The sequence below is a fragment of the Heloderma suspectum genome, chromosome 5 (assembly GCF_057233095.1).
Source record: "Heloderma suspectum isolate Gila_16-S chromosome 5, 16-S_ref, whole genome shotgun sequence".
In the NCBI taxonomy this organism is placed as follows: domain Eukaryota; kingdom Metazoa; phylum Chordata; class Lepidosauria; order Squamata; family Helodermatidae; genus Heloderma; species Heloderma suspectum.
Window position 1 is genome coordinate 183,475,060 of NC_139462.1, and position 26,883 is coordinate 183,501,942.

At 43.7% G+C, this 26,883-nt stretch overlaps 1 protein-coding gene across 1 annotated transcript in view; it reads right to left on the reverse strand.

Moving 5' to 3' along the window:
* The window catches only part of LOC146344932 (histone deacetylase 9-like), a 284,959-nt gene that overhangs the window by 89,632 nt on the left and 168,444 nt on the right, over positions 1–26,883 (reverse strand). Inside the window, exons 11-13 of the mRNA XM_084859825.1 lie at positions 24,420–24,553; positions 8,917–9,001; positions 4,728–4,881 (exon numbers count right to left, since the gene is read on the reverse strand). Coding sequence (XP_084715951.1) covers positions 4,728–4,881; positions 8,917–9,001; positions 24,420–24,553 — 373 coding nt within the window. The remainder of the gene's footprint in view (positions 1–4,727; positions 4,882–8,916; positions 9,002–24,419; positions 24,554–26,883) is intronic.

Here is a 26,883-nt window from a genome sequence, read left to right on the forward strand (position 1 = left end):
TCAGGCAGGCATTTGTGGTGGATTAGGGTAATTTAGAAAATGTTTTTATTGTAGAATTTTATTGCTTTTAAACTGTTTTATAATATGCTTGCACATCGCCCAGAGTGGCTGGGTGACCAGCGAGATGGGCGATTAATAAATTTAATAAATAAACACATAAATAAATGCATAAATAAATGTATGTGAATGCTCAGAAGAATCACATTCTGTGGTCCCACAATTCTGATCTACTGGATACATTCTCTTCCCTGTAGGGATGTACAAAACACCTACCTGGTTCTGCGCTGGGGCGTCTGCAGTGTGGGGGAGGCGCTCCATCCCCCCCCCGGAATCCTCAACGGGGGGGAGGCGATCTGGTCCTATCCCCCCAGAATCCTGCCTGGCTGGCTCCGCTTTGCAGCGGCTCCGCAGAGCAGCCAGCCAGGGCTGTCCGCAGCCGGAGTTCTGGCTGCTGCAGACACAAATGGCAGCCACCATAGCGGCCGCCATTTGCATCCAGCCATGCTGCCGTGATAGGCTACGTAAGTATTTATGTAGCCTATCACGGCAGGCCAAAAAAAACACAACGTATGCAAATGGCGGGGGCTACGGCGGCCGCCATTTGCGTTCCCTATTTTTTGCTGTTTTATCTTACATAAATATTTACGTAGGCTATTAGGGCGGGGGAAAAAAGGGAACGCAAATAGCGCCCACTACACTATTTGCATTCCCCTTTTTTTTTCACCGTAATAGCCTACGTAAATATTTACGTAAGATAAAACGGAGAAAAATAGGGAACGCAAATGGCGGCCGCCGTAGCCGCCGCAATTTGCATACGTGTTGTTTGGGGGGGGTTGCTTGTCATGATAGGATACGTAAGTACTTACATATCCTATCACGGCCTCCGCAGGGACACAAAAGGTGCCCCTGCATTAGCCATGATAGGCTGCGTAAGTATTTATGTAGAATATCACGGCTATGAGCAGGAAGCGAATGGCAGCCGTAGGGCGGCCGCCATTCGCAAGTCAGCGCGGACAGCAGCAGGTAAGTGCTCCATTTCGCATGCCTTTCGTGGGTTGGGGGCTCTGTTCCACATGCCTTTCGTGGATTGGGGGGGGAAGCTTCGTTCCACCACGGGTTTCGGGGGGCTGAATGCCAGTGCATTCGGCCTCACTGAAATCCATGGCAGAATTCTCCGCCATCCCTACTTCCCTGTCGATCCACTCAAGGCCACCTCTGATGTTCCATTTCCCCACTCACAGTTAAAAGCATGTGTAGAGAAGAAGCTAAAAAAGTGACTGAATGACTTGCCACTTTAGACAAAAGAAGCAGAAAATACCACCCAAATTATGTATTTATTTATATCCCATCTTTCTTCCACCACAGAACTCAAGGAGCAACACATAGGGTTCTCAGGTGGCCTTTTATGCAACCAATGACAAGGTCTAGACCTGTTTCACTTCAGCCAGGTTGCTGCATCACATGTCTTCAGACCATGCCCTGGAATCTACTTGCTGACTGGGTTTGGATGACATGTTAACCCTCAATGGGTTAAATAAACTACAATGGTTTATTTAACCCATGATGGCTTAGCATTTTGTGTGAGTGTGAAAGAGTGTGAGTTTGAGTGAGTGTGAGTGTGAAAAGAGTGTGAGCTCTTTTCCCACCCACAGTGGGTTATTTTCTCCAAATTAGGGATGTATGGATTCCCCACCATCTGTTCTGGTGGGGGATCCATGGGGGGGGAGGCAATCTGTTACACACACACCCCGGAATCCTCTGGAGCAGCTCTGCTCTGCGAGGATTAGGGGTGGGGAACCGGCTTGGGGGCCGCTTACCTTCCCTCCTGCCAGCCAGATCCGTTCGCCTCCTCCCTGCCGATTGCCATGTCTTAAAAAAATAAAAGGTGATCGACAGGATGTGCCCATAGACTTATATGCAAAATAGAGCCGTGAATCTTGCGTACAAGCCTATGGACACATAGACTTAGATGCAAGATTCATGCCTCTATTTGCGTTTAGGTCTATGGGCACATCCATCTGATGGCCTTTTTTTTTTTTAAAGACAAGGCGATAGGCAGGGAGGAGGCGGACGGCTCCGGCTGGCAAGAAGCAGCCAAGTGCTGTTCTGCCTCCAGTCCTCCTGGAGAGGAGGTAAGTGGTCCCAATCCACTGAGGATTCCTGAGGCCAGATTCCAAAGAATCCAGCCTCATTTGTATCCACAGTGGATTTCTCTGACATCCCTACCCCAAATAAGCCACCCTAGGAACCCACGTTTTGCAGAAAGGTTATTTTACCTATGGAGGGTTAGCATGTCATCTGTCATGCCATTGCCAGCACAGGTTTAGGGATGGGCTCAATGCTTACCTGCTGTGCCAGGGGAGGGTCCGCGGGTGGGGGGGGCGATCCGTTCCTCCCCCCGGAATCCTCTTTGGCCAGATCCACTCCGCAGCAATTCCGCGGAGCCACTGGCTGGCTCTGAAGTGCCAGCGATACGGCCGCCATGCTGTATCGCTGGCTGAAGGGGACTACTGACTGCGGACACAAATGGCATCCAGGACACCATTTGCTGCTGTAAAGGCCTTAGTTTAAGGTAAATGCAGCCATTTATGGCTGCATTTACCTTAAACTAAGGCCATGACAGCTGCAAATGGCATAGTGGGACACCATTTGCGTCCGCAGTCAATCTGCCCAGCCAGCGATACAGCAATGGCGACCGTATCGCTGGAGCTCCAGAGCCGGCTGGTGGGGAGGATCCAGCTGGCAAGGATTCCTCTTGGAGGTGGAGGTAAGTCTTCCGATCCTCCATGGACTCCAGGGGGCCAGATTCTTTTGAATCCGGCCTTGCTGGGTTCCGTGGAGGATTTCTCTCCCATCCCTACGCAGGTTATGGAGATCGCCTACAGAGTCTCTCGGAGAGAACAGCCAAAAACACGGCGGCCGCTCTGCTCCTCTCAAGCAATGTCTGAGCAAACTTCTCCTCCTGCCACATTCAGCTATGTCTCAGACTTCAAGTAAGTCCCCCCCACCCGCATGGTTCCCAAACAGTTTCACATGTGGAGAAATCCTCACTTTTCCATGAAAATGCAAAGTCCCACATTTATCCAGTAAAGCATGTGGTGGCTCCCCATAAGAGGAACCTGTAGATTAAATTTTGTTCCATTTCTGCAAACTTGGAGCCCCCCCCCCCTTTGTTGCACATGGGTGGAAAAAGGGGACCTGGCAAAGGCTTGAAAATCTGCAAAGGAAGCTGAGATCCCTGCCCAGCTGGGTGGGAGGACTACAGAGGGAGGAGGGGCGAGGGGGGATATGAACTACGTTGCGTAGCTTATTTGTCTGATCATGTGAATGGGCACAGTAGGCTATTTGCAAAATAAGCTACTGTGCGTAGCTTATAAGCCACCATGGCTTAATGTGATGTGTGAACAGCCCCAATTACTGCTGCAAAGCCCCTGGCATTTCATTGACCTGTTCCTTTTAATATTTTGAAGGCTGTGCCCCCCCGCCCCCTCAGCACACATCTACCATGAATGCAGAATAGACCTTGTCAATTTCCACTCCTGGTGAGATGAAATTTAATTGACACCATTTTGCAGCAAAGGCATTTCCCCATTTATATCCAGTTTCCATGGGGGCAGGATACATAACCTATGAGGAACCTTTGGGGAGAATGCACATGGGGGGAAATGTGGTTAGGTGCTGGGACATGCTTTGCAGGATAGTATGAATAAGTATTTCTAAGAACACAGTGAAGAGCTACAGATAATGACACCCTAGCAGGGAGCCCAACTGGCCTGGGATCATAGGTTGTTTAGTGAAATGACTAAGCCAGCAGTGAAAATTAATTTGTCATCTTTTTTTCTTGGGGTCTTATACTACATGCTCCTTCTGGCTGTATGAATATTGTTGTTGTTGTTTTTTAAACCCATTTTCCAATCAGGAGAAATTCTGCCACATATTACTGCTATGTAGGCACCAGTGCTTGAATTATTGGGGGGGGAGGGGAGAGCTGACCTCCTTCCTTTTTGTGATAGTTCCCTTAGTTACTGTTTTAGAAGTCTTTGGAGGAGGCATAGTTTGGCTATAATTAGGACGGCCAGGGTGTAGGCCTTGCAGATTTCATTAGAGGCACCCAACCTCCCCCACCCCCACACACATACACAATAAATTGAGCCCAGTTGGGCATGTTAATTAGCGGCAAGCATTTTTTAGGTATGAGAATGAAAATCATGGAAAGGTGAAGAACAAGATGGGGGCATGAGGTGAAGAACAAGATGGGGCCCCTTCCCATACCATGTACAAAAGCTGACTGGACTGGCAGTTGAATCATTATTCAACATTGACAATGGGACAGCATCCTCCATCACACATGAAGGCAGCAGGCTAGCTTAGAGGGCACAGGCAGGCTACTTGGCACACAACTCTTTCCTCCAATGCCTTGCTGCCACCTCCCAGCATCTGCCACCCAAGGTGACCACCTCACTCGGCTTAGTGGTTGGGCCAGCCCTGTTGGGATTACAGGTTTTGTTTGATGAAGGTCTGTATTAGCCTCACAATCCAAAGACAATGCAGAATGGCTCTCCACCTCTGCTTGTTCTAACATTGTCAAGAAAAAACATGAAGGTTAGAGCATAAAAAAAAAAAGACCCTGGACTTTAAAATCAAAAGAAGCTGCACTTAAAATATATTTCTTCTGTCATTCAAGTCAAGCACATTTGTTGCTTGCAGCTCTAAGATTTTGGACATACCTGCCATGTTCTTGTGGAAAAGACTGCTCAACATCCACTGAGAGTAAGGCCATAGCTGACACGGCCTCAGTCTCCTCTCTCTCTTGCTTCTGAGTCTCAGCCAGCTTACAGCTAACTGGTACCACGTAAGGCTTCACAGACTTCCAGTATTTGCCTAAAGAAAATACATCATAATTTATGGGAACTTTAGCTAGCATGGTGGTACATACCCGTACTAATTGCTTAGGTACAACACAGAGTTCTTATAAATGTATGAGTCGTTGTAACTGGGATCTCAAACTGTTGTGATGAAGTTATGTTTCTGGACCCCACAGTGCCAAGCTGGAAAGTGTTCTCTTTCCAAGGTCTATGTCACAGCCTTCCTGAGAAAGTAATAAACTGAAAGAACAGCACACAGTTTAATGAACTCCTGGTATCTGAGAAACAGCCAGCCATGGATTCTTTCTACAGAGCAAGAGCATACTGCAGTATCAGTATTTGCAAGAGCTGACATTGGTAAGAATAGTAGGTACATTTAATGCAACCATAAATAGGAGACAGGGAAAAAAATCAGAGATTACTATAACAGAAACAGAAGTTAGGAACGCCAGAAGGGACTACACAGTTATGTTGCCAGAACAATCAGGTTTGTTAGTCCTGGATGTTCTTTCGCCTCTAACCTCAGGGTCTGTACTAATTTATTTAAAATGTTAATGTATGTACTGGCTGCTATTGGAGCCTTGTCATATATTATAAGGTGGCTTTAAAAAAATGGTAGGCGAGGGAATATTGGTTCATTATATAATGTGTGGAATTTTAAAAAAAGAAAACTCCTGAGTTTTTAGCTTGCAACAACAAAACGTCTTTGCAAAGTGAAGCAAGCTATCCAGCTGAATGAAAAGTAATCACTCACAAATGGAACATTATTAATGGCACACATGTATTCTTCCTGGTACCATAACTTTTCAAGTGCTTACTGATTTCCAGATGGATGGCACCTGGAAGTCCAAAGTGTGTGAAAGTGCTGGCAAGCCAATACTCATTTCAAAGACATGCCAGTAGCTGGGGCACAGGTTCAGTTTGAGTATATATCCAGGAACTAGCAGGTGGCCTCATGTTGTAGAACAATGTCCTCAGAGGAACCCCGAAGAATTCTCACCTACTTTGAAAAATTGCTACACCCTTTAAGGACCAATGTCAGAAAGCAAGAAGAGGATAGAAGCCCCCACCAACACAAACACACACACACACAGTATACAATGACTCCTTGGTGGAGAGGCACAAGTTGGGGGGAGCTACAGCTCAAATGAAATTTTGCATAAATTCTAAATTTGCCAGTTTCAAAATTCAAATTTGAGCGCTTGAATTAAGGCTATTTTCTTTGCTTTCAATATTTATGAATGTAACCATGCAGTGGGGCTGTGTTTTTACTGAGTTGCATCCAATTGTGTCACTCTGCAAGAGCAAAGCTTCTACCACTTGCAGAATCCCAATTTTTATTGTGCACCCAATACTTTGAATCCACTTGCACAACCTATTGCACAAGGCATTCTACAAAGCATTGAACAACTTATGACTTCATTGGCCTGGTGTTGCTTGAGCTGCCAGAACAACTCCAACTCTTGTAACTTTTCCACTAGCATAATGTTGGATATAATCCTTTCTCAGAATAAACCCAGGGTTTTCATTGTTGTTGTTTTCTGTTCCCCTGACATACAAAATATCAGATCTCCTTTGTGAGGCTGTATTCAGATCTAATATGTGCCACCTAAAACTGATGTGGTAATATCACCTAAGGCCTTGGTGTGACCCTTGAGGACCTAGATTGGGAGACCTGTCAAATTGTTTCTCAAGCCAAGATTGATCAATAGATCCCAACTCTGAAATAGTTCTGGAGCATAGAGCCCCTCCCCCTGCCCCGCATGCCCCTAGCCTATCTGTAGCATCGTTGAAGACATTCAACAGCAAGTGGGAGGACTCAGAACTATGCTGGATGTCAATTCTTTTCCTCATCCTTTAGGATGGAACACAGCTTGAAAACTTTCAGGATTTCTTCTTTCATCCACAAACAAAATAGGTGTCATTACTAGAAGCAAAAAAAGGCCAAACAGAAGGAAAAGGACAACCTGTTCGATCTGGTAGCATGATATGGAGGCAGCTTCTTTGAAACATAGCCCCATGGCCATTTGAGCTGTTACTGGGATCTTTACATAACAGCAAATTTTAGGGGGATAAAGCCCAAAGCATATTAAGTATCTTTAAAAAAATCAGATTAAGTGATTGAAGCATGGCTTTTCTCCAAAGGTGTAAAATACATGACTAAAAACTTCATATATAAAGCACTAAACATTTGCTGAGTCTGGCAAATTGTATTTTTTTAAAAAAAGACAAAAACATTCTCTATTAATGTTACATTTAGAGACTATAATCTCTATTCATTAAAACAAAACAAAAATAATAATAAAAAGTTATATAGGCATTCATTCCATAATGTTCCCACAGAACAGTCATGCAACAGTCAAGACTTTGCAATGAACAAGCAATTCAACCCCCATTATTTATGGGCTTCAGTGTTCGCAAAGTGGGTGGGGGGTTTTGCTAGAAAAACAGATGTGCAAGAAAACCAGATCTGTTGGCATAGGAATAATACCCTGCTCTGCCGTAAAAGAAATGAACCCATGTTCACCGCTGGAGTTTTGTAAGGGCATTAATAAAATAAAGTAATAGGAACTCACAAGCTAAGTTCTGCTCTTTTGACAGTACTCTTTTGGATTGGGGTCTTCCCCCCGCCCTAGAGTTTTAAGGCACTGATTATTAGCAAGCTGCACTAAGTGTTGAACCTATTCAGTTTTTATAAGATTTGCCCAATAGAGAGAGGCCAAGACAGGCAGAAAATCCAAAGGTCACTCACCCTCTGTTGCTGGCCCTGACCCTAGAGCTGTTTAGGGTACAATCCTATGCATGTTTAGACAGAAAGACGTCCTACAACTCCCAGCATTTCCCAGTCAGCCTGGCCGGCTGGGGCATACTGGGTGTTGTAGAACCTATTTCTGTATAAACATGAATAGGATTGCTCTCTTAACACGCAAATGATTGCACCCAGCACTCTTTTAGGTTTCATTCCATTTAGAAATACTCAAATTTGCTTGAACTGTTTGTGCCCCAGTAAGGACCCTGTGAAGCTCAATAGCCCACAAGTATGCCAATTTGCTTGAACTGTTTGTGCCCCAGTAAGGACTCTGTGAAGCTCAATAGCCCACAAGTATGCCAATAAAAACTGGCTTAACCTTCATCTCCCCTATCTCATTCGGTGAAATCAACACAACACTCAACTCTCTGTTTTTGCTTTCATCATTTTTCCATGAAAGACAGATTGAAAATGTAGAGTAACACTCACAAAATTATGTCATTAAAAAAATGTAAACTATCCTAATTATTAACATGACAGTTTAGGAAATATACTTTTTTCTTGGAGTATCAGAGTTAGATACTTCTGAATATTTCTTATGAGAAACTTGCTAACAGATCAGCTGTGCTGAAGAAATGACAGCACGAGCATACATTGCAAACAATGCATCTTACAAATGCATCAATACATCTTACGAACAAAGACAAATTAATACAAAATTTCAGCTAACAAAACCATGGAATATGTATGATTGCCCATAATTTTGGCAATTAAAATTATGATTTTGATATACCAGGAGTGGGCAACTTATGGCCTTCCAGATGTTTTGTCCTACAACTCCTATCAACCCTAGCCAGCACAGCCAAAAGTAAGGATCATGAAAGTTGTTGACCAAAACATATGGAGTGGCAAAAGTTGCCCACCCTTGTACTATATCCATCACATAACTCCATATCAGCATATCTGGGAGCATCAAATGTTCTTAGAGGTCAATCTAATCGGTCCCTTATGCACACATTTAGGTATGGACAACTGTCCCATGAGTAAAGCTGTCCCCTTCTGGATGGGCTGCCAATGGACAGAAGAAGCCAGAAAACCCTTGGCAATGGAATAACACATGGAGAGAATGGGAAAGATGCAAAGGATGACCGGATCATGCCATTAGTATCTGAATATTACCCAGACTATTCAGATAAACTGGATTGTATGTGCATTTTTTATGTTCCATGTATCTTCCAAAACCTTACACTTAACAACATCTAATACTGAAACACTGAAGTTCAAATAAACCCTGAAACTTACTGTGAATTTCAGCAGTCTTTTGCAAAGAAACCATCGCATTCACATTAGGGGTTTGATGGAGAATATCGTCAGAGAGGGGCTCCAGCTGCAAAAATAGAACAAATCAAGTGCAAAAAAATTAAAAAATAGTATGAATATGCAGGAAGCCACATGGTAGCAAAGCACACTGAAAATGCTTAATCCTCATGAAAAATTTCAGCAGAGAAGTAGCTAACTTGTTGCGGGGATTCCTCCCACTGAATGGATTGGAGGACACAGTTTTGCTTTCTGTTTTCCAGCCATGTAATTGAATTCCAAGGGGCCTTTCCAGTGACTGCACGACTAATCTATGGAGTCTCTTGAGCAGGTGCAGGTCTATGTATTAGTCATTTAAAAATGCAAGTTATTTGGGTAATTTTTGTAGGCTCCTCACAAATCAAATTCCATTGTGTATCTATGTGCAGCTGTATGCCAAAACAAAACTTTGCTGCAGTAGCCTTAGAATTGAAGTGGGTTTGCCATTGTTCTTATTTCCCCACAACCCTCTTTCAATATAACCATAATTCATAGAAGAAATAATCAGGAATGAAGTTTACACACACCGAATACTGAGCTGGATCCAGATTTGTGCTGGATCAATTGTGCTGATGGAAGTGGACTTCCCTACCCCCTCCTTCCCACGGTAGCCCCTCCTGAAAATGCTACATAGACAGTCAGGACATTCTGCTGAATGGGGTGAGATGTAGTTTCGGGGGGGATCCCCAAAACTGGGTGGAGGGACCTTCCATGAAGGGAGCCCTTCCTCTTGAGTTCCTGGATCCAACCCACTGTATTCCATAAAGACTATAGAATATCTGCGAGTAGACATAATATTGCACAAACATAACAGTGTATACACAGTGAAATTATATTGCTACCGCTTGAGTTATTGACCACACACATACAGAAAATTGTCCTCAGGTGTTTCTTTCATTTGTGCATATTATTTTGCAATGGCAGTGCTATTTTTGGCTCAACCCCATTTACTGTTTTTGTTGGGTTTTTTGCATATCCTTGCCCATTTGAATATGTGATGTTGTGGCATACAGCAACCCACATTCATTCATTAAATAAAGACCATTTGTCACATCACTCTGCACCCAGAGAGTCCTTCTGATCCTGGGCAGGCTTCTGTGGTTATAGAGGCACAAATGTGTACCATTATATTGATGCATGTGGGTTACTGCATGCCATATGTACAAACGGGCCATTATGATCCTTTTCAAAGAATCAATACAATATATAAGATGTATATTTAACTCTTCCAGTTGCCTCTCTCTGCAGATCAACTGAATGGTGTGATGACCATTTTTTTTAAGGGGAGCACCGTTATGTACAGCTTGGCTGCTGTGTGTGCACACAATTGGATTGAGATCAATGTTTTTCAGACGTGGTGAGAGTTTGTATTTATGGTACTGGATCTACGATGGCCATTCAAACATGCAAATCATCGCTGGAGAGTGCAATCACTGAATGATGAATATCATGAGTGAACCAACCCTTAGTAACATGAGGTTTGTAGTCTGGGAGAAAACGGCATTTTAAAGGCATCATTAGTACAAGGCACTTCAATCTTTTCTGCTCTCTTCCTTGCACATGATAACCTGGATATTGTGTGTTCAACAAAAAGGACTTAATGTGCAGGGCAAAGGGAGATCAAGGCAGAAAGGATCCTACTTTGGGGTCAGAGATTGGACTATACCTGTGGGTTGCCAACCTTGGGACCCAAAAGTTGTTGGACCATAACTCCCATCATCCACATCCAGCATGCTAGTGGTCAGGAGTGATAGGAGCTGTAGTCCAGCAACATCTGAGGACCCAAGGTTGAGAACCACTGGAGTATATGATCTTGAGGTAGAGTTCTACAGTTCAATTTAAGTTTTTTTCCCTGTAAAATGGCTAGCAACTCATTTTAGAACCTCAGAGATGGCCTCTATTCTCCTGTCAGCTTCTGCTCCATGTCAGGAAAACCTCATCAGGCTCCAGATATGATCAATGCACTTTCACCTGATTTGACCCAGATGCACCATTGTTATGAAAACACCACTAAAAAATAAAAGCTAGTGAATTGTAATAAGCTCTGTCCTTTTGGAGAGAAGAGAGAAAGAGGCTGTCCGCATCACAGAGAATAGTTTCTGATGGCAGTGATCCATTTTTTTAATCATTAAACCAAATAGACAAGAGGGTGTCCCTGGAAAATATCATGAGACCCAGCAGTGAACAAAAGGAATCACTCTACAGCTGACAGGCATAGCACCGCCACCTTCACTCCCACACTTCTTGGCATTCTATTAGCTCTGGAGCCAAAGAGCATTTAAAAAAAACCTGCAAAAGAGCTGGAAATACATCTTTATAAAAGAATTTTGCATAAACAACTGACTAAGGTCAGCCCAGGAGCAACAAAGCCATTTGATGGATAGGCCTGAAAAGATACCCCGAGGAATATTTTTCAAAGTGTTAAAGCTGGCCCATTTGGCCACCATGGATGCTTTCTTGTAGTTGCTTCCAGCTAAATCTGTTTGCACGAGGAAAGGATTTTCAAAGGCATGGCATCTCCGAGTAGGCCAGGCAAAGGGTGCCAAAGCTCTGGCATGCCTTTACAAGCAGATGTGAGCTAACCAAATCATGAAGGTTTACAATCCTTGGACAAGTTGGGAGACTTGAGGGTGGAGATAAAATAAATAGAAGGAAGGACCTGCCTTATACTGAATAGGCCACTGGACTATCTAGACCACTACTGTCAATATCGTCTTTCTGTCACAAGCTCTCTGGTGCCTCAAGAGATTCCTTTCATCATCTGATCACTTGAGATTTGAGTAATCACACCTGCATTGACTGTGTTGCTTCATTACAGCGCCTCATCCTAAACTCATTGTTGTTGCTGTTGTTGTTGTTGTATTTCAATTTATGATTTGCCCTATAGCCAAAGCTCTCTCGGGGGAGCATACATCATACAATCAAATGCAATAAAACCAATGATAAAACACAGAAAGAATTTTGAAAGCAGCAACAACAATAATTTAAAATACTTTTGAAAGGAAGCAGCTAAAACATGGGAAAGGGACATTTTAAAATGCAGCTTTACCTGGAACAAGGCAAAATTGTTTTGACTCATTTTGCTTATTTAAATAAATTTACTTCTTTGTTAAATGTTGATTGAACTGATTTTATTTAAGGGCATATTTATCTGAGTTCAGGCAGGGGATGGTCACGTTTATAGCATTAACCTTAGGAAAAGCATTCAGGGTCAGTCCAGTCTTCCAGATTTAGATTACAACTGGACCTAAGGAAAGTTCCCTTGCAATCTTATCATAAGTATTTTTTTAAACAACAACAACAACAACAGTACAGATGAGTGTATGATAATCAATTTTGATGGGTTAATTAATTTAGGTGCTACCAGGAAAAATAACCATTCTACTAAATTAGGTATCTCATATTACAGTCTAAAACAATATGGCACTCTGAACAACTTGTCTGTTTGCAAGCCATTTTTTTTCTAATTAGCTGAAACCATCATTCTTTTTGTTTTGACAGGTGCCTGTATAATGGATGTGTTCTAAAATCACTAACCTAATGCTTCAGGATATTTGGCAGCAGCTTAACCTGCCCCCTTTCCCTGCCCTCCCCAATACTTGAATTAAGGATTTCAGTATTTTTATTTCAGATTTCAGGAGGAACCCAACTGCTTAATCTTTTTACACCTCTCAAGAGGATTTTCTTCTAAGATGCTACCTGGGGTGGGAAGTGGAAAAGAAACTTCTGAACAGTATTTTCTTAAAAAAAATAAAAGCCATCCAAGCCCTATTCAGTCATTATGTATTTGAAAGCATGGGAGGGGAGGGAGCTGCACACGCCAACCCCTGCCACCAGTGTCCCTGTCTTGACTGGCTCCAACCCTGACATTACCACATAGAGTGGGAAGATCTGAAGGGGGACTCTTTCCTTTTTTGACTGAAGGTCAAAACAGACATTAGCAGCTATGCCTTTCCTGCCCTTCATTTTTACTCTAGAGTTGGTTCAGGGCCTCCAGTCTGGATCAGGACCCTAGCATGGGGGGTTGGGGGCTTTTAAGATCTGTATCAGGGCCCCTGCACCTATTCTAGAGTAAAAATTTAAAAAGATGTAGCTGCTAAATTGTTGTTGTTGTTGTTCAGTCGTTCAGTCGTGTCCGACTCTTCGTGACCCCATGGACCATAGCACGCCAGGCCTTCCTGTCCTGCGCTCTCTCCCGAAGCGTGCTCAAGTTCATATTCATTGCATCGGTGATGCTAGCTAGCCATCTCATCCTCTGCCGTCCCCTTCTCCTTTTGCCTTCAGTCTTTCCCAGCATCAGGGTCTTTTCCAGAGAGTTTTCTCTTCGCATTAGGTGGCCAAAATATTGGAGCTTCAGCTTCAGTATCTGTCCTTCCAAGGAGCACTCAGGGTTGATTTCCTTTAGGATTGACTGATTGGACCTCCTTGCAGTCCAGTGGACTCGTAAGAGTCTTCTCCAGCACCACAGTTCGAAAGCATCAATTATTCGGCGCTCAGCCTTCCTTATAGTCCAGCTCTCGCAGCCATACATTAATATTGGGAAAACCATAGCTTTGATTAGACGGACCTTTGTCGGCAAGGTGATGTCTCTGCTTCTTACTATGCTGTCTAGGTGTGCCATAGCTTTCCTCCCAAAGAGCAAGCATCTTTTAATTTCATGGCTACAGTCACCGTCTGCGGTGATCTTGGAGCACAAGAAAGTAAAATCTGTCACCGCTTCCATTTCTTCCCCTTCTATATGCCAGGAAGTGATAGGGCCAGATGACATGATCTTCGTTTTTTTAATGTTGAGTTTCAAACCAGCTTTTGCACTCTCCTCTTTCACCCTCAACAAGAGGCTCTTTAGATCCTCTTCGCTTTCTGCCATTAGGGTGGTATCGTCTGCATATCGGAGGTTGTTGATAATTCTCCCAGCAATCTTAATTCCGACCTCTGATTCATCCAGCCCGGCGTTTCTCATGATGTACTCTGCATATAAGTTAAATAAGCAGGGTGACAATATGCAGCCTTGTCGTACTCCTTTCCCAATTTTGAACCACTCGGTTGTTCCGTGTCTGGTTCTTACTGTTGCTTCTTGACCCTGGTACAGGTTTCTCAGGAGACAGGTAAGGTGGTCTGGTACTCCCATCTCTTTCAGAATTTGCCACAGTTTGTTGTGATCCACACAATCAAAGGCTTTAGCGTAGTCAATGAAGCAGAAATAGACATTTTTCTGGAATTCTCTTGCTTTCTCCATGATGCAGCGAATGTTGGCGATTTGATCTCTAGTTCCTCTGCCTCTTCGAAACCCAGCTTGTACTTCCGGTAGTTCTCGGTTCGCATACTGCTGAAGCCTAGCTTGTAGGATTTTGAGCATCACCTTGCTGGCATGTGAAATGAGCACAATTGTGCAGTAGTTTGAACACTCTTTGGCGTTGCCCTTCTTTGGAATTGGAATGTAAACTGACCTTTTCCAGTCTTGTGGCCATTGTTGAATGTTCCAAATTTGTTGGCATATTGAGTGCAGCACTTTAACAGCATCATCTTTTAGGATTTTAAATAGCTCAGCTGGAATACTGTCATCTCCGCTACTTTTGTTGTTAGTAATGCTTCCTAAGGCCCACTTGACTTCACTCTCGAGGATGTCTGGCTCAAGTTCAGTGACCGCACTATCATGGCTATCAGGGACATTAAGATCTTTCCTGTATAGTTCTTCTGTGTATTCTTTCCACCTCTTCTTAATCTCATCTGCTTCTGTTAGGTCCCTGCCTTCTTTGTCCTTTATCATGCCCATCTTTGCACAAAACGTTCCCTTGAGATCTCCAATTTTCTTGAAGAGACCTCTAGTCTTTCCCATTCTGTTGTTTTCCTCGATTTCCTTGCATTGTTCATTTAAGAAGGCCTTCTTGTCTCTCCTTGCTATTCTCTGGAACTCTGCATTCGGTTGGATATCTCTTCCCCTTTCTCCCTTGCTTTTCGCTTCTCTTCTTTCCTCAGCTACTTGTAAAGCCTCATCAGACAGCCACTTGGCTTTCTTGCATTTCTTTTTCTTTGGGATGGATTTAGTTGCTGCCTCCTGAACAATGTTACGAACCTCTGTCCATAGTTCCTCAGGCACTCTGTCTATCAGGTCTAATCCCTGAAATCTATTCCTCACCTCCACTGAATATTCAGAAGGGATATGATTTAGGTCATACCTGAATGGTTTAGTGGTTTTCTCTACGTTCTTCAATTTAAGCCAAAATTTTGCAATAAGAAGCTCATGATCTGAGCCACAGTCAGCTCCAGGTCTTGTTTTGACTGACTGTATAGAGCTTCTCCATCTTTGGCTGCAAAGGACGTAATCAAACTGATTTTGATATTGACCATCTGGTGATGTCCATGTGTAGAGTCGTCTCTTGTGCTGTTGGAAAAGAGTGTTTACTATGATCAGCGTGTTCTCTTCGCAAAACTCTATTAGCTTTTGTCCTGCTTCATTTTGTACACCATGGCCATGCCTGTCTGTTATCCCGGTGATTTCTTGACTTCCTACTTTAGCATTCCAATCCCCTATGATGAAGAGGACATCTTTTTTTGGTGTTAGTTCTAGAAGGTGTTGTAGGTCTTCATAGAACCGATCAACCTCAGCTTCTTCAGCATCAGTGGTTGGGGCATAGACTTGAATTACTGTGATGTTGAATGGTTTGCCTTGGATTCGTACTGAGATCATTCTATCGTTTTTGAGATTGTACCCCAGTACTGCTTTTCCCACCCTTTTGTTGACTTGGAGTGCTACTCCATTTCTTCTAAGGGATTCTTGCCCACAGTAGTAGATATGATGGTCACCTGAATTAAATTCGCCCATGCCTGTCCATTTTAGCTCGCTGATTCCCAAGATGTCGATGTTCAGTCTTGCCATCTCATGTTTGACCACCTCCAGCTTACCTTGAATCATTGATCTGACATTCCAGGTTCCTAAACAATATTGTTCTTTACAGCATCGGATTTTCTTTTCACCACCAGACACATCCACAGCTGAGTGTCCTTTCGGCTTTGGCCCAGCCGCTTCACTCTTTCTGGTGCTACTTGGAAATACCCTCTGCTCTTCCCCAGTAGTATATTGGACACCTTCCGACCCGAGGGGCTCATCTTCCGGTGTCATCTCTTTTAGCCTTGTGATACGTTCCATGGGGTTTTCTTGGCAAGAATCCTGGAGTGGGTTGCCATTTCCTTCTCCAGTAGACCACATTTTGTCAGAACTCTCTGCCATGACCTGTCCATCTTGGGTGGCCCTGCACAGCATAGCTTATGGCTTCACTGAGTTACGCAAGCCCCTTCGCCACAACAAGGCAGTGATCGATGAAGGGGAGCTACTAAATTACGGATGGACAAAGTTGTCAGTTTTGCTTTCTCCCATTTTCAAATATTTTTAAATCTCACATTCTTTCTCTCCAGAATATGAACTTTGCAAATGTTGGTAAATTCTGATAAAAAATAAATTGAAATGAAATTCTCACCAATCTGCACCAGCCAAATTCAATAGGTACAGCTATTCCCAGCATGGAGAGGACCATATTATACCATATAACTGTTATAGATCAGGAGCATGGCAGAAAAAAGAGGTGGCAACCCTAATTCAGTACTAACATGGTTGAATATATAGGGATTCAGAGCTAGACTTTTAAGAGCTAAACACTCAAAGTCCTGGGCCCAGAGGAATGCATCTTTCAGTTTTGGTTTCTCCCACATCTTTTTTTAACCTCAAGTTCTATTTGTCCTGAACATGGAGAACTTTGTGAATTTTTGTAAAATCTCACCCAAAGCAAACTGAAATGAAATTCTCACCCTTATGCTAGAGACAGATTTATGAGGCTGTTAATCCACTGTACATTCACTGTATTTTTGGTTTCATCACAAAATCGAGATCCTGTTTTTCTGCTACATTACCTCTAGGTGGCACTGTAGCATAGCAAAATAGTGCAAATACACAAGAGATAATCATGCTTTCTTTTGCTTTCACCATCAAATGCCACGTTTTCCCTGCTCCAAAAGAACTTGCCAAAAGTGCTGGATAGGCATAGACGCAAAAATGGAGGGTCACACAGTCATCTAAAGAGTCTGTAAACAACCGTGAGTAGGGGATGATGGGCACATGCTAAATGCCTCATGTAAAAAAGACCTTAAAGTAATGTCTGTTTTGGCCCTGAATGTACTTAGAATCCCCCCTCCTGGTGATTGGGAAGCCTAATTGCACAGAATTCCCCATCATGGGGCAGATTCTAAGTGCATTTAGTTGAATGCATGAAGATTTCTCCTTCAGACCATCTCATTCAACATGGGAAGGTTGGGGGTGGAACCAGCTCACATGGGGACATCTCCCGCCCACCCACTGCATGTTCATCTGGAATTCCTCAACAGGGCTCCAAAAACTGGGGCTTTGGATATCCACATAGCCTCAATCCATTTCCACATCTTTATCTTTATAAACGGTGATGGTAAGCTGCTCTGGCTCCCTTTGGGAGGAAGGCCACTGATTCTCACTGTTATTCTGAAACATAAAAAATAAGTTTAAACTTAGAAGTAGGTCCCATTGGTTTCACTGGAATGCAAGTAAGTGTGATTTGGATCCAAGTTAGGTTTCTGTGTAATTTCCACATTTGGGCTGTGATCCAAAGCACACATTCTTGGAAATCAAATACACTGAAGTTAATGGGACTCACTTCCAAGTCAAATGTATTTAGAACTGAGGCGTAATATTCAAGGGAAACAGCGTTGGTTTTGACCATGCATTAAGTTGCCTGTGGCAGCAAAACTGAAGGGGCATCCATCATGCCAGAACAGCACATGAGTCTCAACTCTTGTGCTACTTTTACAGCATGGCTGACTCCACAAGTAAACTGAGAGCACAATATAGAATCTTCTGCAATGCCATCATGGTGTGGAGGACTGGGTAGTGCTGAGTAGATAATGTGGTGGTTGCTGATTCTTAAGCCAGTAAGAAATTTTGGCTGGGAGGGAAATTTGAACACGGAGACGAATAATTTAAGTAATGATTCACACCTCAACATAACAAATGCATGTCTGGTTAGTTCTGATTTGTCAGCAATTACATGTCAGAATTTCCTGTTACCAATTATAATTTAATTTTTTTTTTTTTTGTAAAGAAGGCTAAGTGGACAGGCTACTTGGTTTATACTTGCTTTGCTATGATTTCCCCTATACAATCCTACCCACTTACTAGGATCATCTGGGAATGGGTGAATCTGTCAGTTTCTCTTTCTCTCACATCTGAATTTTTGAAATCTTAAGTTCTTTCTCCCCTGAATATGAAGACATTTGCAAAATTTGGTAAATTCTGATCAAAAAGGAACTGAGACAAAATTCTCACCCATCTGCACCAGCCAAATTCAATAAGTACGGCTATTTCCAACATGGAGAAGATTATGTTGTGCTGCCTGACATGTAGCTGTTAAAGAGATGAGGAGCCTACCAGAAAAAGAGGTGGCAACCCTGGGGATTCAATCCCAAATTTTGAAGAGCTAAGCACTCAAAGCCCTGGCACCTGTACGGATTAATCTGTTAGTTTCAGTTTTCCCCGTATTCAGAATTTTTAAATCTGAAGTTCTTTTTGTCCCGAATATGAAGAAATTTGAAAATTTGGATAAATGTTCATCAAAACCAAACTGAAATAAAATCCTCACACATCCCTATGATCATCATCGGAGGGCCTCTTGTGTGTCCCATCAGAAGCAGCTGAGACCAGGGAAAAGGCTTTCTCTGTGACTCCGCACCTGGGCTTTGAAATCCCCTTTCTAGGAAAGCCCACTTTGCTTGTTCTCTGTTAGCCCTCAAGGTGAGAGCAAAATCCAACACTGTCTACTCAAAAGTAAGTCCCACTGAGTTCAATGTGACTTACTCCCAGGTAATGCGGGTAGGATTGCAGTGTAAGACTTTCCCTCAAAAAGGCTTTGGTGCTCTGTATGAAATGTGAATCTTTGAGATTCCTAGTCTGCTTGTGTGTGTGTGTGTGTGTGTGTGTGTTTGTGACTACAATACTTTTTAATGACTTCTTTTATTCAGTTTTTTATTGTTGTCCTTGTAATAATCCCTATGTTTTTAATATCTGCAAGCCATCTTGAATATGAATAGAATGAATAGCATGTCTTAACAATGTATCTTGCTAAAACAATCATTGTTATGTAGCTGATGTATGCCGAAACCAGTTCTCTCTCCTTTTTTTGTGTGTGCATTTGTTTCTTCCATATTGGCTGTCAGGACATTTTCCTTCCAGGGATCCTGAGACAAATTAATGCGAACAAGCTCTTCTCACTGCTAAGCTGGTGACTTTACATCTTCATGTCTGACTGGCTCACCATGAATGCTGGAAGTCGCTGCTCATTTAACAGTTGCTTGTTCTGTAGATTTCTGTGTGCGCGTGCTGATAGTAGCACGGACAGAACAGTGTATTGCTGCACTGACAGGTTCCAGCCAAGAACAACAAAGGCAAAGCAAAAGTATTCTAAAGCCCCCTGCATTCATGTTTATGAATTCTAATCCTCAGCACATGAATAAATACATCTGACAAACTGCAGAGTTCCTCACCAAGGCCTTTCCTGACCTTCCTAATTTCAGTTCAATTGCATGGGCCACAATGAGAAGCCAATGTTGGCCTTGTCAATGTTTTTTAAGTGCAGGCTATGTTAGCACTATTTAAAGGGAACTGCCAGAAAATAAGTACTAATTACCCTATTAATCACCTGTAGAGAAGTGTATCTTCAATTTAGGATAATGGGGCTTGCGTAACTCAGTGAAGCCATAAGCTATGCCATGCAGGGCCACCCAAGATGGACAGGTCATGGCAGAGAGTTCTGACAAAATGTGGTCCACTGGAGAAGGAAATGGCAACCCACTCCAGGATTCTTGCCAAGAAAACCCCATGGAACGTATCACAAGGCTAAAAGAGATGACACCGGAAGATGAGCCCCTCGGGTTGGAAGGTGTCCAATATACTACTGGGGAAGAGCAGAGGGTATTTCCAAGTAGCACCAGAAAGAGTGAAGCGGCTGGGCCAAAGCCGAAAGGACACTCAGCTGTGGATGTGTCTGGTGGTGAAAAGAAAGTCCGATGCTGTAAAGAACAATATTGTTTAGGAACCTGGAATGTCAGATCAATGAATCAAGGTAAGCTGGAGGTGGTCAAACATGAGATGGCAAGATTGAACATCGACATCTTGGGAATCAGTGAACTAAAATGGACAAGTATGTCCATTTTACGAATTTAATTCAGGTGACCATTATATCTACTACTGTGGGCAAGAATCCCTTAGAAGAAATAGAGTAGCACTCATAGTCAATAAAAGGGTGGGAAAAGCAGTACTGGGGTACAATCTCAAAAACAACAAAATGATCTCAGTACGAATCCAAGGCAAACCATTCAACATCACAGTAATTCAAGTCTATGCCCCAACCACTGAGGCCAAAGAAGCTGAGGTTGATCGGTTCTATGAAGACCTACAACACCTTCTAGAACTAACACCAAAAAAAGATGTCCTCTTCATCATAAGGGATTGGAATGCTAAAGTAGGAAGTCACGAAATCACCGGGATAACAGGCAAGCATTGCGTTGGTGTACAAAATGAAGCAGGACAAAGGCTAATAGAGTTTTGCCAAGAGAAAACGCTGATCATAGCAAACACTCTTTTCCAACAGCACAAGAGGCGACTCTACACATGGACATCACCAGATGGTCAGTATCGAAATCAGATTGATTATGTCCTTTGCAGCCAAAGATGGAGAAGCTCTATACAGTCAGTCAAAACAACACCTGGAGCTACTGTGGCTCAGATCATGAGCTGCTTCTTGCAAAATTTCGGTTTAAATTGAAGAACGTAGGGAAAACCACTAAACCATTCAGGTATGACCTAAATCATATCTCTTATGAATATACAGTGGAGGTGAGGAATAGATTTCAGGGATTAGACCTGATAGACAGAGTGCCTGAGGAACTATGGACGGAGGTTCGTAACATTGTTCAGGAGGCAGCAACTAAATCCATCCCAAAGAAAAAGAAATGCAAGAAAGCCAAGTGGCTGTCTGATGAGGCTTTACAAGTAGCTGAGGAAAGAAGAGAAGCGAAAAGCAAGGGAGAAAGGGGAAGAGATATCCAACCGAATGCAGAGTTCCAGAGAATAGCAAGGAGAGACAAGAAGGCCTTCTTAAATGAACAATGCAAGGAAATCGAGGAAAACAACAGAATGGGAAAGACTAGAGATCTCTTCAAGAAAATTGGAGATCTCAAGGGAACGTTTTGTGCAAAGATGGGCATGATAAAGGACAAAGAAGGCAGGGACCTAACAGAAGCAGATGAGATTAAGAAGAGGTGGAAAGAATACACAGAAGAACTATACAGGAAAGATTTTAATGTCCCTGATAGCCATGATAGTGCGGTCAATGAACCTTAGCCGGACATCGTAGAGAGTGAAGTCAAATGGGCCTTAGGAAGCATTACTAACAACAAAACTAGCAGAGATGACAGTATTCCAGCTGAGCTATTTAAAATCCTAAAAGATGATGCTGTTAAAGTGCTGCACTCAATATGCCAACAAATTTGGAACACTCAACAGTGGCCACAAGACTGGAAAAGGTCAGTTTACATTCCAATTCCAAAGAAGGGCAATGCCAAAGAGTGTTCAAACTACTGTACAATTGCACTCATTTCACATGCCAGCAAGGTGATGCTCAAAATCCTACAAGCTAGGCTTCAGCAGTATGTGAACCGAGAACTACCGGAAATACAAGCTGGGTTACGAAGAGGCAGAGGAACTAGAGATCAAATTGCCAACATTTGCTGGATCATGGAGAAAGCAAGAGAATTCCAGAAAAACATCTATTTCTGCTTCATTGACTACGCTAAAGCCATTGATTGTGTGGATCACAACAAACTGTGGCAAATTCTGAAAGAGATGGGAGTACCAGACCACCTTACCTGTCTCCTGAGAAACCTGTAAGAGGGTCAAGAAGCAACAGTAAGAACCAGACATGGAACAACTGATTGGTTCAAAATTGGGAAAGGAGTATGACATGGCTGCATATTGTTGCCCTGCTTATTTAACTTATATGCAGAGTACACCATGAGAAACGCCAGGCTGCATGAATCACAGGTCGGAATTAGGGATGTACGAAAGTCACTTACCTTTTCGTGGATTGTGTTTGTGGTGGGGGGGAAGGCGCTCTGCCCCTCCCCCCAGAATCCTTGACGGGGGGAAGGCGATCCGGTCCTCCCCCCCGGAATCCTTGACAGCCGGCTCTGCGCCTCAGCAGCTCCGTGGAGCAGCCGGCCAGGGCCATTGGCAGCCGGATTTCCGGCCACGGACTGGCTGGTGTGGATGCAAATGGTGGCCGCCATAGCGGCCGCCATTTGCGTCCAGCCAGGGAGCCATGATAGGCTACATAAGTCTTTACGTAGCCTATCACGGCTGGGCAAAAAACACACAACAGCGTATGCAAATGGTGGCAGCTACAGCGGCCGCCATTTGCGTTCCTTATTTTTCGCCTTAATAGTCTATGTAAATATTTATGTAGACTAAAACGATAAAAAATAAGGAACGCAAATGGCGGCCGCCATAGCCGCCACCATTTGCGTACGCCGTTTGTTTGTTTTTTGATGGCTTGCCGTGATAGGCTACGTAAAGACTTACGTAGCCTATCACAGCAAAGACAGGATGTAAATGGCGGCCACGGCAGCAGGTCGAAAGACCAGCCACCGCTGCTGCCACCACCGCTGGACCCGCCGCCAGACCGCCACCATCCAGAACATCCGCCCCAGGTAAGCCTCGTCCCGGGGGAATCCGCGGGGGGGGGACGAGAGGGGCAGGCCGTTCCACCATGGATTTCGGGGGGCTGAATGCCAGTGCATTCAGCCTCACTGAAATCCGTGGCGGAATTCTCCACCATCCCTAGTCAGAATTAAGATTGCCGGGAGAATTATCAACAACCTTAGGTACGCAGACGATACCACCCTAATGGCAGAAAGCAAAGAGGATCTAAAGAGCCTCTTGTTGAGGGTGAAAGTGGGGAGTGCAAAAGCTGGTTTGAAACTCAACTTTAAAAAAACTAAGATCATGGCATCTGGCCCCATCACTTCCTGGCATATAGAAGGGGAAGAAAAGGAAGCTGTGACAGATTTTATTTTCTTAGGCTCCAAGATCACTGCAGATGGTGACTGTAGCCATGAAATTAAAAGATGCTTGCTCCTTGGGAGGAAAGCTATGGCACACCTAGACAGCATAGTAAGGAGCAGAGACACATCACCTTGCCGACAAAGGTCCGTATAATCAAAGCTATGGTTTTCCCAGTAGTAATGTATGGCTGTGAGAGCTGGACTATAACGAAGGCTGAGCGCCGAAGAATTGATGCTTTCGAACTGTGGTCCTGGAGAAGACTCTTAGGAGTCCCCTGGACTTCAAGGAGGTCAAATCAGTCAATCCTAAAGGAAATCAACCCTGAGTGTTCATTGGAAGGACAGATACTGAAGCTGAAGCTCCAATATTTTGGCCACCTAATGCGAAGACAAAACTCCTTTTGTCTTCAATCTTTCCCAGCATCAGGGACCCTGATGCTGGGAAAGATTGAAGGCAAAAGGAGAAGGGGACAGCAGAGGATGAGATGGCTAGATAGCATCACCGATGCGATGAATGTGAACTTCAGCACACTCCGGGAGAGAACGGAGGACAGGAAGGCCTGGCGTGCTATGGTCCATGGGGTCACAAAGAGTCAGACACGACTTAACGACTGAACAACAACAACAATTTGACCATTTCTTCTTCAACTAACGCTTGAAATTGACTTTTTAGGTGGCTGAACTGAGGCAATTTACACCACTACAGAGTCAGAGATTCTCAGGCTGCAGTAATTCAGCCCAGCCCCATTAGAACTCATGACATTAACCATTTGAAGACCAGGCCTCACAGGAGTCTATATAGGATCTTGAGGGTGGGCTGGATCCAAAGGTGCTCTTCTGTATGCAGCAGTGACATTTGCTAGCAGAAAGACAGTTTAACAGTTTTACATTTGTGCTTTCCACTAAAGCCACCCCCCCATCATCTCTTTGCCCTATCAGCAGCTGATGCAGATGTGGGAGGGGTCATTTCAGGGATGGGGGAGTGAGAGGGTTACATTTTGGGAGTAGAGAGAACCTAACAGCAATGCAGTGCTGCTCCCAGTAGCTATTGGCTGAAGGTTGCCATTTCCCCCTCAGAAGTGGCCTAAATGACTAGAATTACTTAGTGGATTTTCGCAGCCAGAACCCACCAAATGTTCAGTAGTTGGGAGCAAGGGGGAGGGACCAGGGGAAGGGGTGTGGCCAAAGGGCTATTTTTGGACCATAGGAGGGCCAGAGTTTCAGCACATTATGGGCTATTAATGCACCCTAGCACGGCAAAATATACAGGAAGCTTGCATTGTCTCCCAAGCTTTTTGACTTTGCGGTTTTACCTCATTTCCTAGCAGAGCATTTAGGCAGGCTTCTGATGCATCGCAGATGGCAGTAAGGTCATGTCCTCCCTCCAGGGCCAGCACCATGCGACCACCCGCTAGCGTCAACAACTGTCTGATGAGGTGACCAAAACCTGGTGTGCCAATAGAACATGCAAATTGTTACATGGGAACAAGACCACAGGAAGGACATGCTGTATATCAGGGGACGTTAAGTTGCAGTGACACACTGTGGTCATAGAAGTACTTAGTCATGCTCCCCAAGTGTTTCCGAAATGCCACTGACTCATCCCACATAATTATGCTTTGTCCTTGGGAAGACCCGGTCACTGCAAATGCACCTACAGCTGAGGATGTGTGAGTCTGCGGATTGGGGCTTTAGTAATTCTCCATGACATTGTTCTTGCTGCCACCTTTGTCAGCCTTGCTCTCCAGAGCTTTAGTGACTAGAACATCTAGCTTTCCAGGTTTGCTGGTTTAACTATACTGTGTAACCATTTTACTGCATTCAAATTACATACAGATTAAAAAAAAAAAAACTTAATTCTGTAATCTAATCTCAACTTTCTCTCATGGGGAAGCTGTGGTGGTGGTGGGGAGAAACCTCTACAAAAGATTAAATTTAGACAGGATAATAAAAAGCAAGGAAAGAATGGAATGCAAGTAAACTTTGATCTTTAGCCAATTTCCACTTTCCTTTTTTTACCTTAAGGATATATTTCCATCTGTACGTTACACATATGATCTTCAGATGCAGAATGTCAGGACAGTGCAGGGGCACCATGAATCGTCCTTGTTGCATTACAGGAAATGAATGAATTACTATTTACCTCCATCGACTGTATAACTGTGCAAGAAACCTAACAATATTTTGTAAACACCTTTATTCTTTTCTTTTAGACTGCTTCAGTTAGGAATGGAAAGTCCATCTTAATCCAATCTCTTGTTTGCATTCTGAGACTTTATTAGATCATACTCATGGCACCAGAAGCATTTTCTGAGTAATGTCTTCTTCTGAGGGCTTGTCTAAATGTTGCATTTTTATGGAATTTTCTCTGTGTGGTTTTCCCCCCCCCCCCGCTCAGTTCTACCACTGCTACATCAAGGGTGAAGAGAGAGATTCCAAGTCAGGGGTGAGGAAACTGGTAAGGGACTGCATGCCAGCAGTAGGGGGAGGGGCACACCTGAAGTGGGCAGGGCCACACCCAAAGTGGGAGGGGCACGCCACTACTGGCATGCAACCCAATGAGATTGCCCAGTCCCCATTCACTCACATACACACTCACACAGACACTCACACATACAATCATACACACTCACAATCACACACACACCACCCCTCCCCCACTGTAATCAGGCTTTTTAAAAGCCTCTGTTGGTGCAATGGGGCTGTTTTTCAATGTGGGTCACAGTTTTGGGGAGACGGGAATGATCCCTCCCCCCGCACAGTGCCTCCTTGATTCAGATTCATTCCACCTCAGAGGAGCCCTGCCTGTATTCAGACATCTCCCAAATCTTTCTGAATCAGCCTAATTTGCTATTGCATTTGGGATTAAACCAAATCCGATGCAGACCCCTATTGAAAATAGGTAAATGTAGCAGGCAACTAAAAGACTTGAGGTGGGTGCATTCATCCTGTTCTGATAGGTATGGTAGGCTTTGATCCCCAAAGACGGAAATGGGGAGGGGAAAATAAATGCTGTTGTTTTTTAATTTAAAATGATATTTAGGTCACCTTGAAGTGTGGAACCCTCTCAAGGCAGTGTACAATGCACAAGTATGCCAAAAACAAATAAAGAATAAATAAAGATGCAATAAAATACTATAAAAACAGATCACACCAATAAAATAACATCAATAAAATCTGCAGCCCACAGATTATGAAAAGGCCAGCAAAAACAAGTGGATCTTCAGAGCCTTCCTGAAGACCAGCAAAGAAGGGGCCTGATGAACCCCTGATGGAAGTTGATTCCAGAAGTGCGGGGCTACCACTGCAGAGCCCTCTCCTTTGTACTCATGAGTCTAACTGACCTTGGTGCTAGGCAAGTGAGATGGGCCTCTGCTGCTGCTGATTTTAAAGATTAATTTTAAAAAAAATCTTCTACAAATAGGTTTTGTTATAAGTACATTCTCAGTGACCTTACAGATCAAGTGGCCTTTAGTCTATGAAAGCTTCTGCCACAATAACAGTGCAAGTTTATACAAGTCTGCTCAAAAGTAAGCCCTGTTGTGTTCAGTGGCACATCCTCCCAAGGAAGTGTGTATTGGGTTGCAGCCTAAACCTGTTAGGCTTTGATGCCTTTGCTGAGTTTGTTGTAAGTGACTCAAAACAGCCACCACTCTGGAATTTGTCCACTGCTTTGGAGACGTGTGACATTCTTCAGGGGTTAGCTCTGCCCACTCTCTGCCACAAGGTTTACTGATTACATCAATGGAAGAAGAATTTAGGGAATTATGTTTCTGG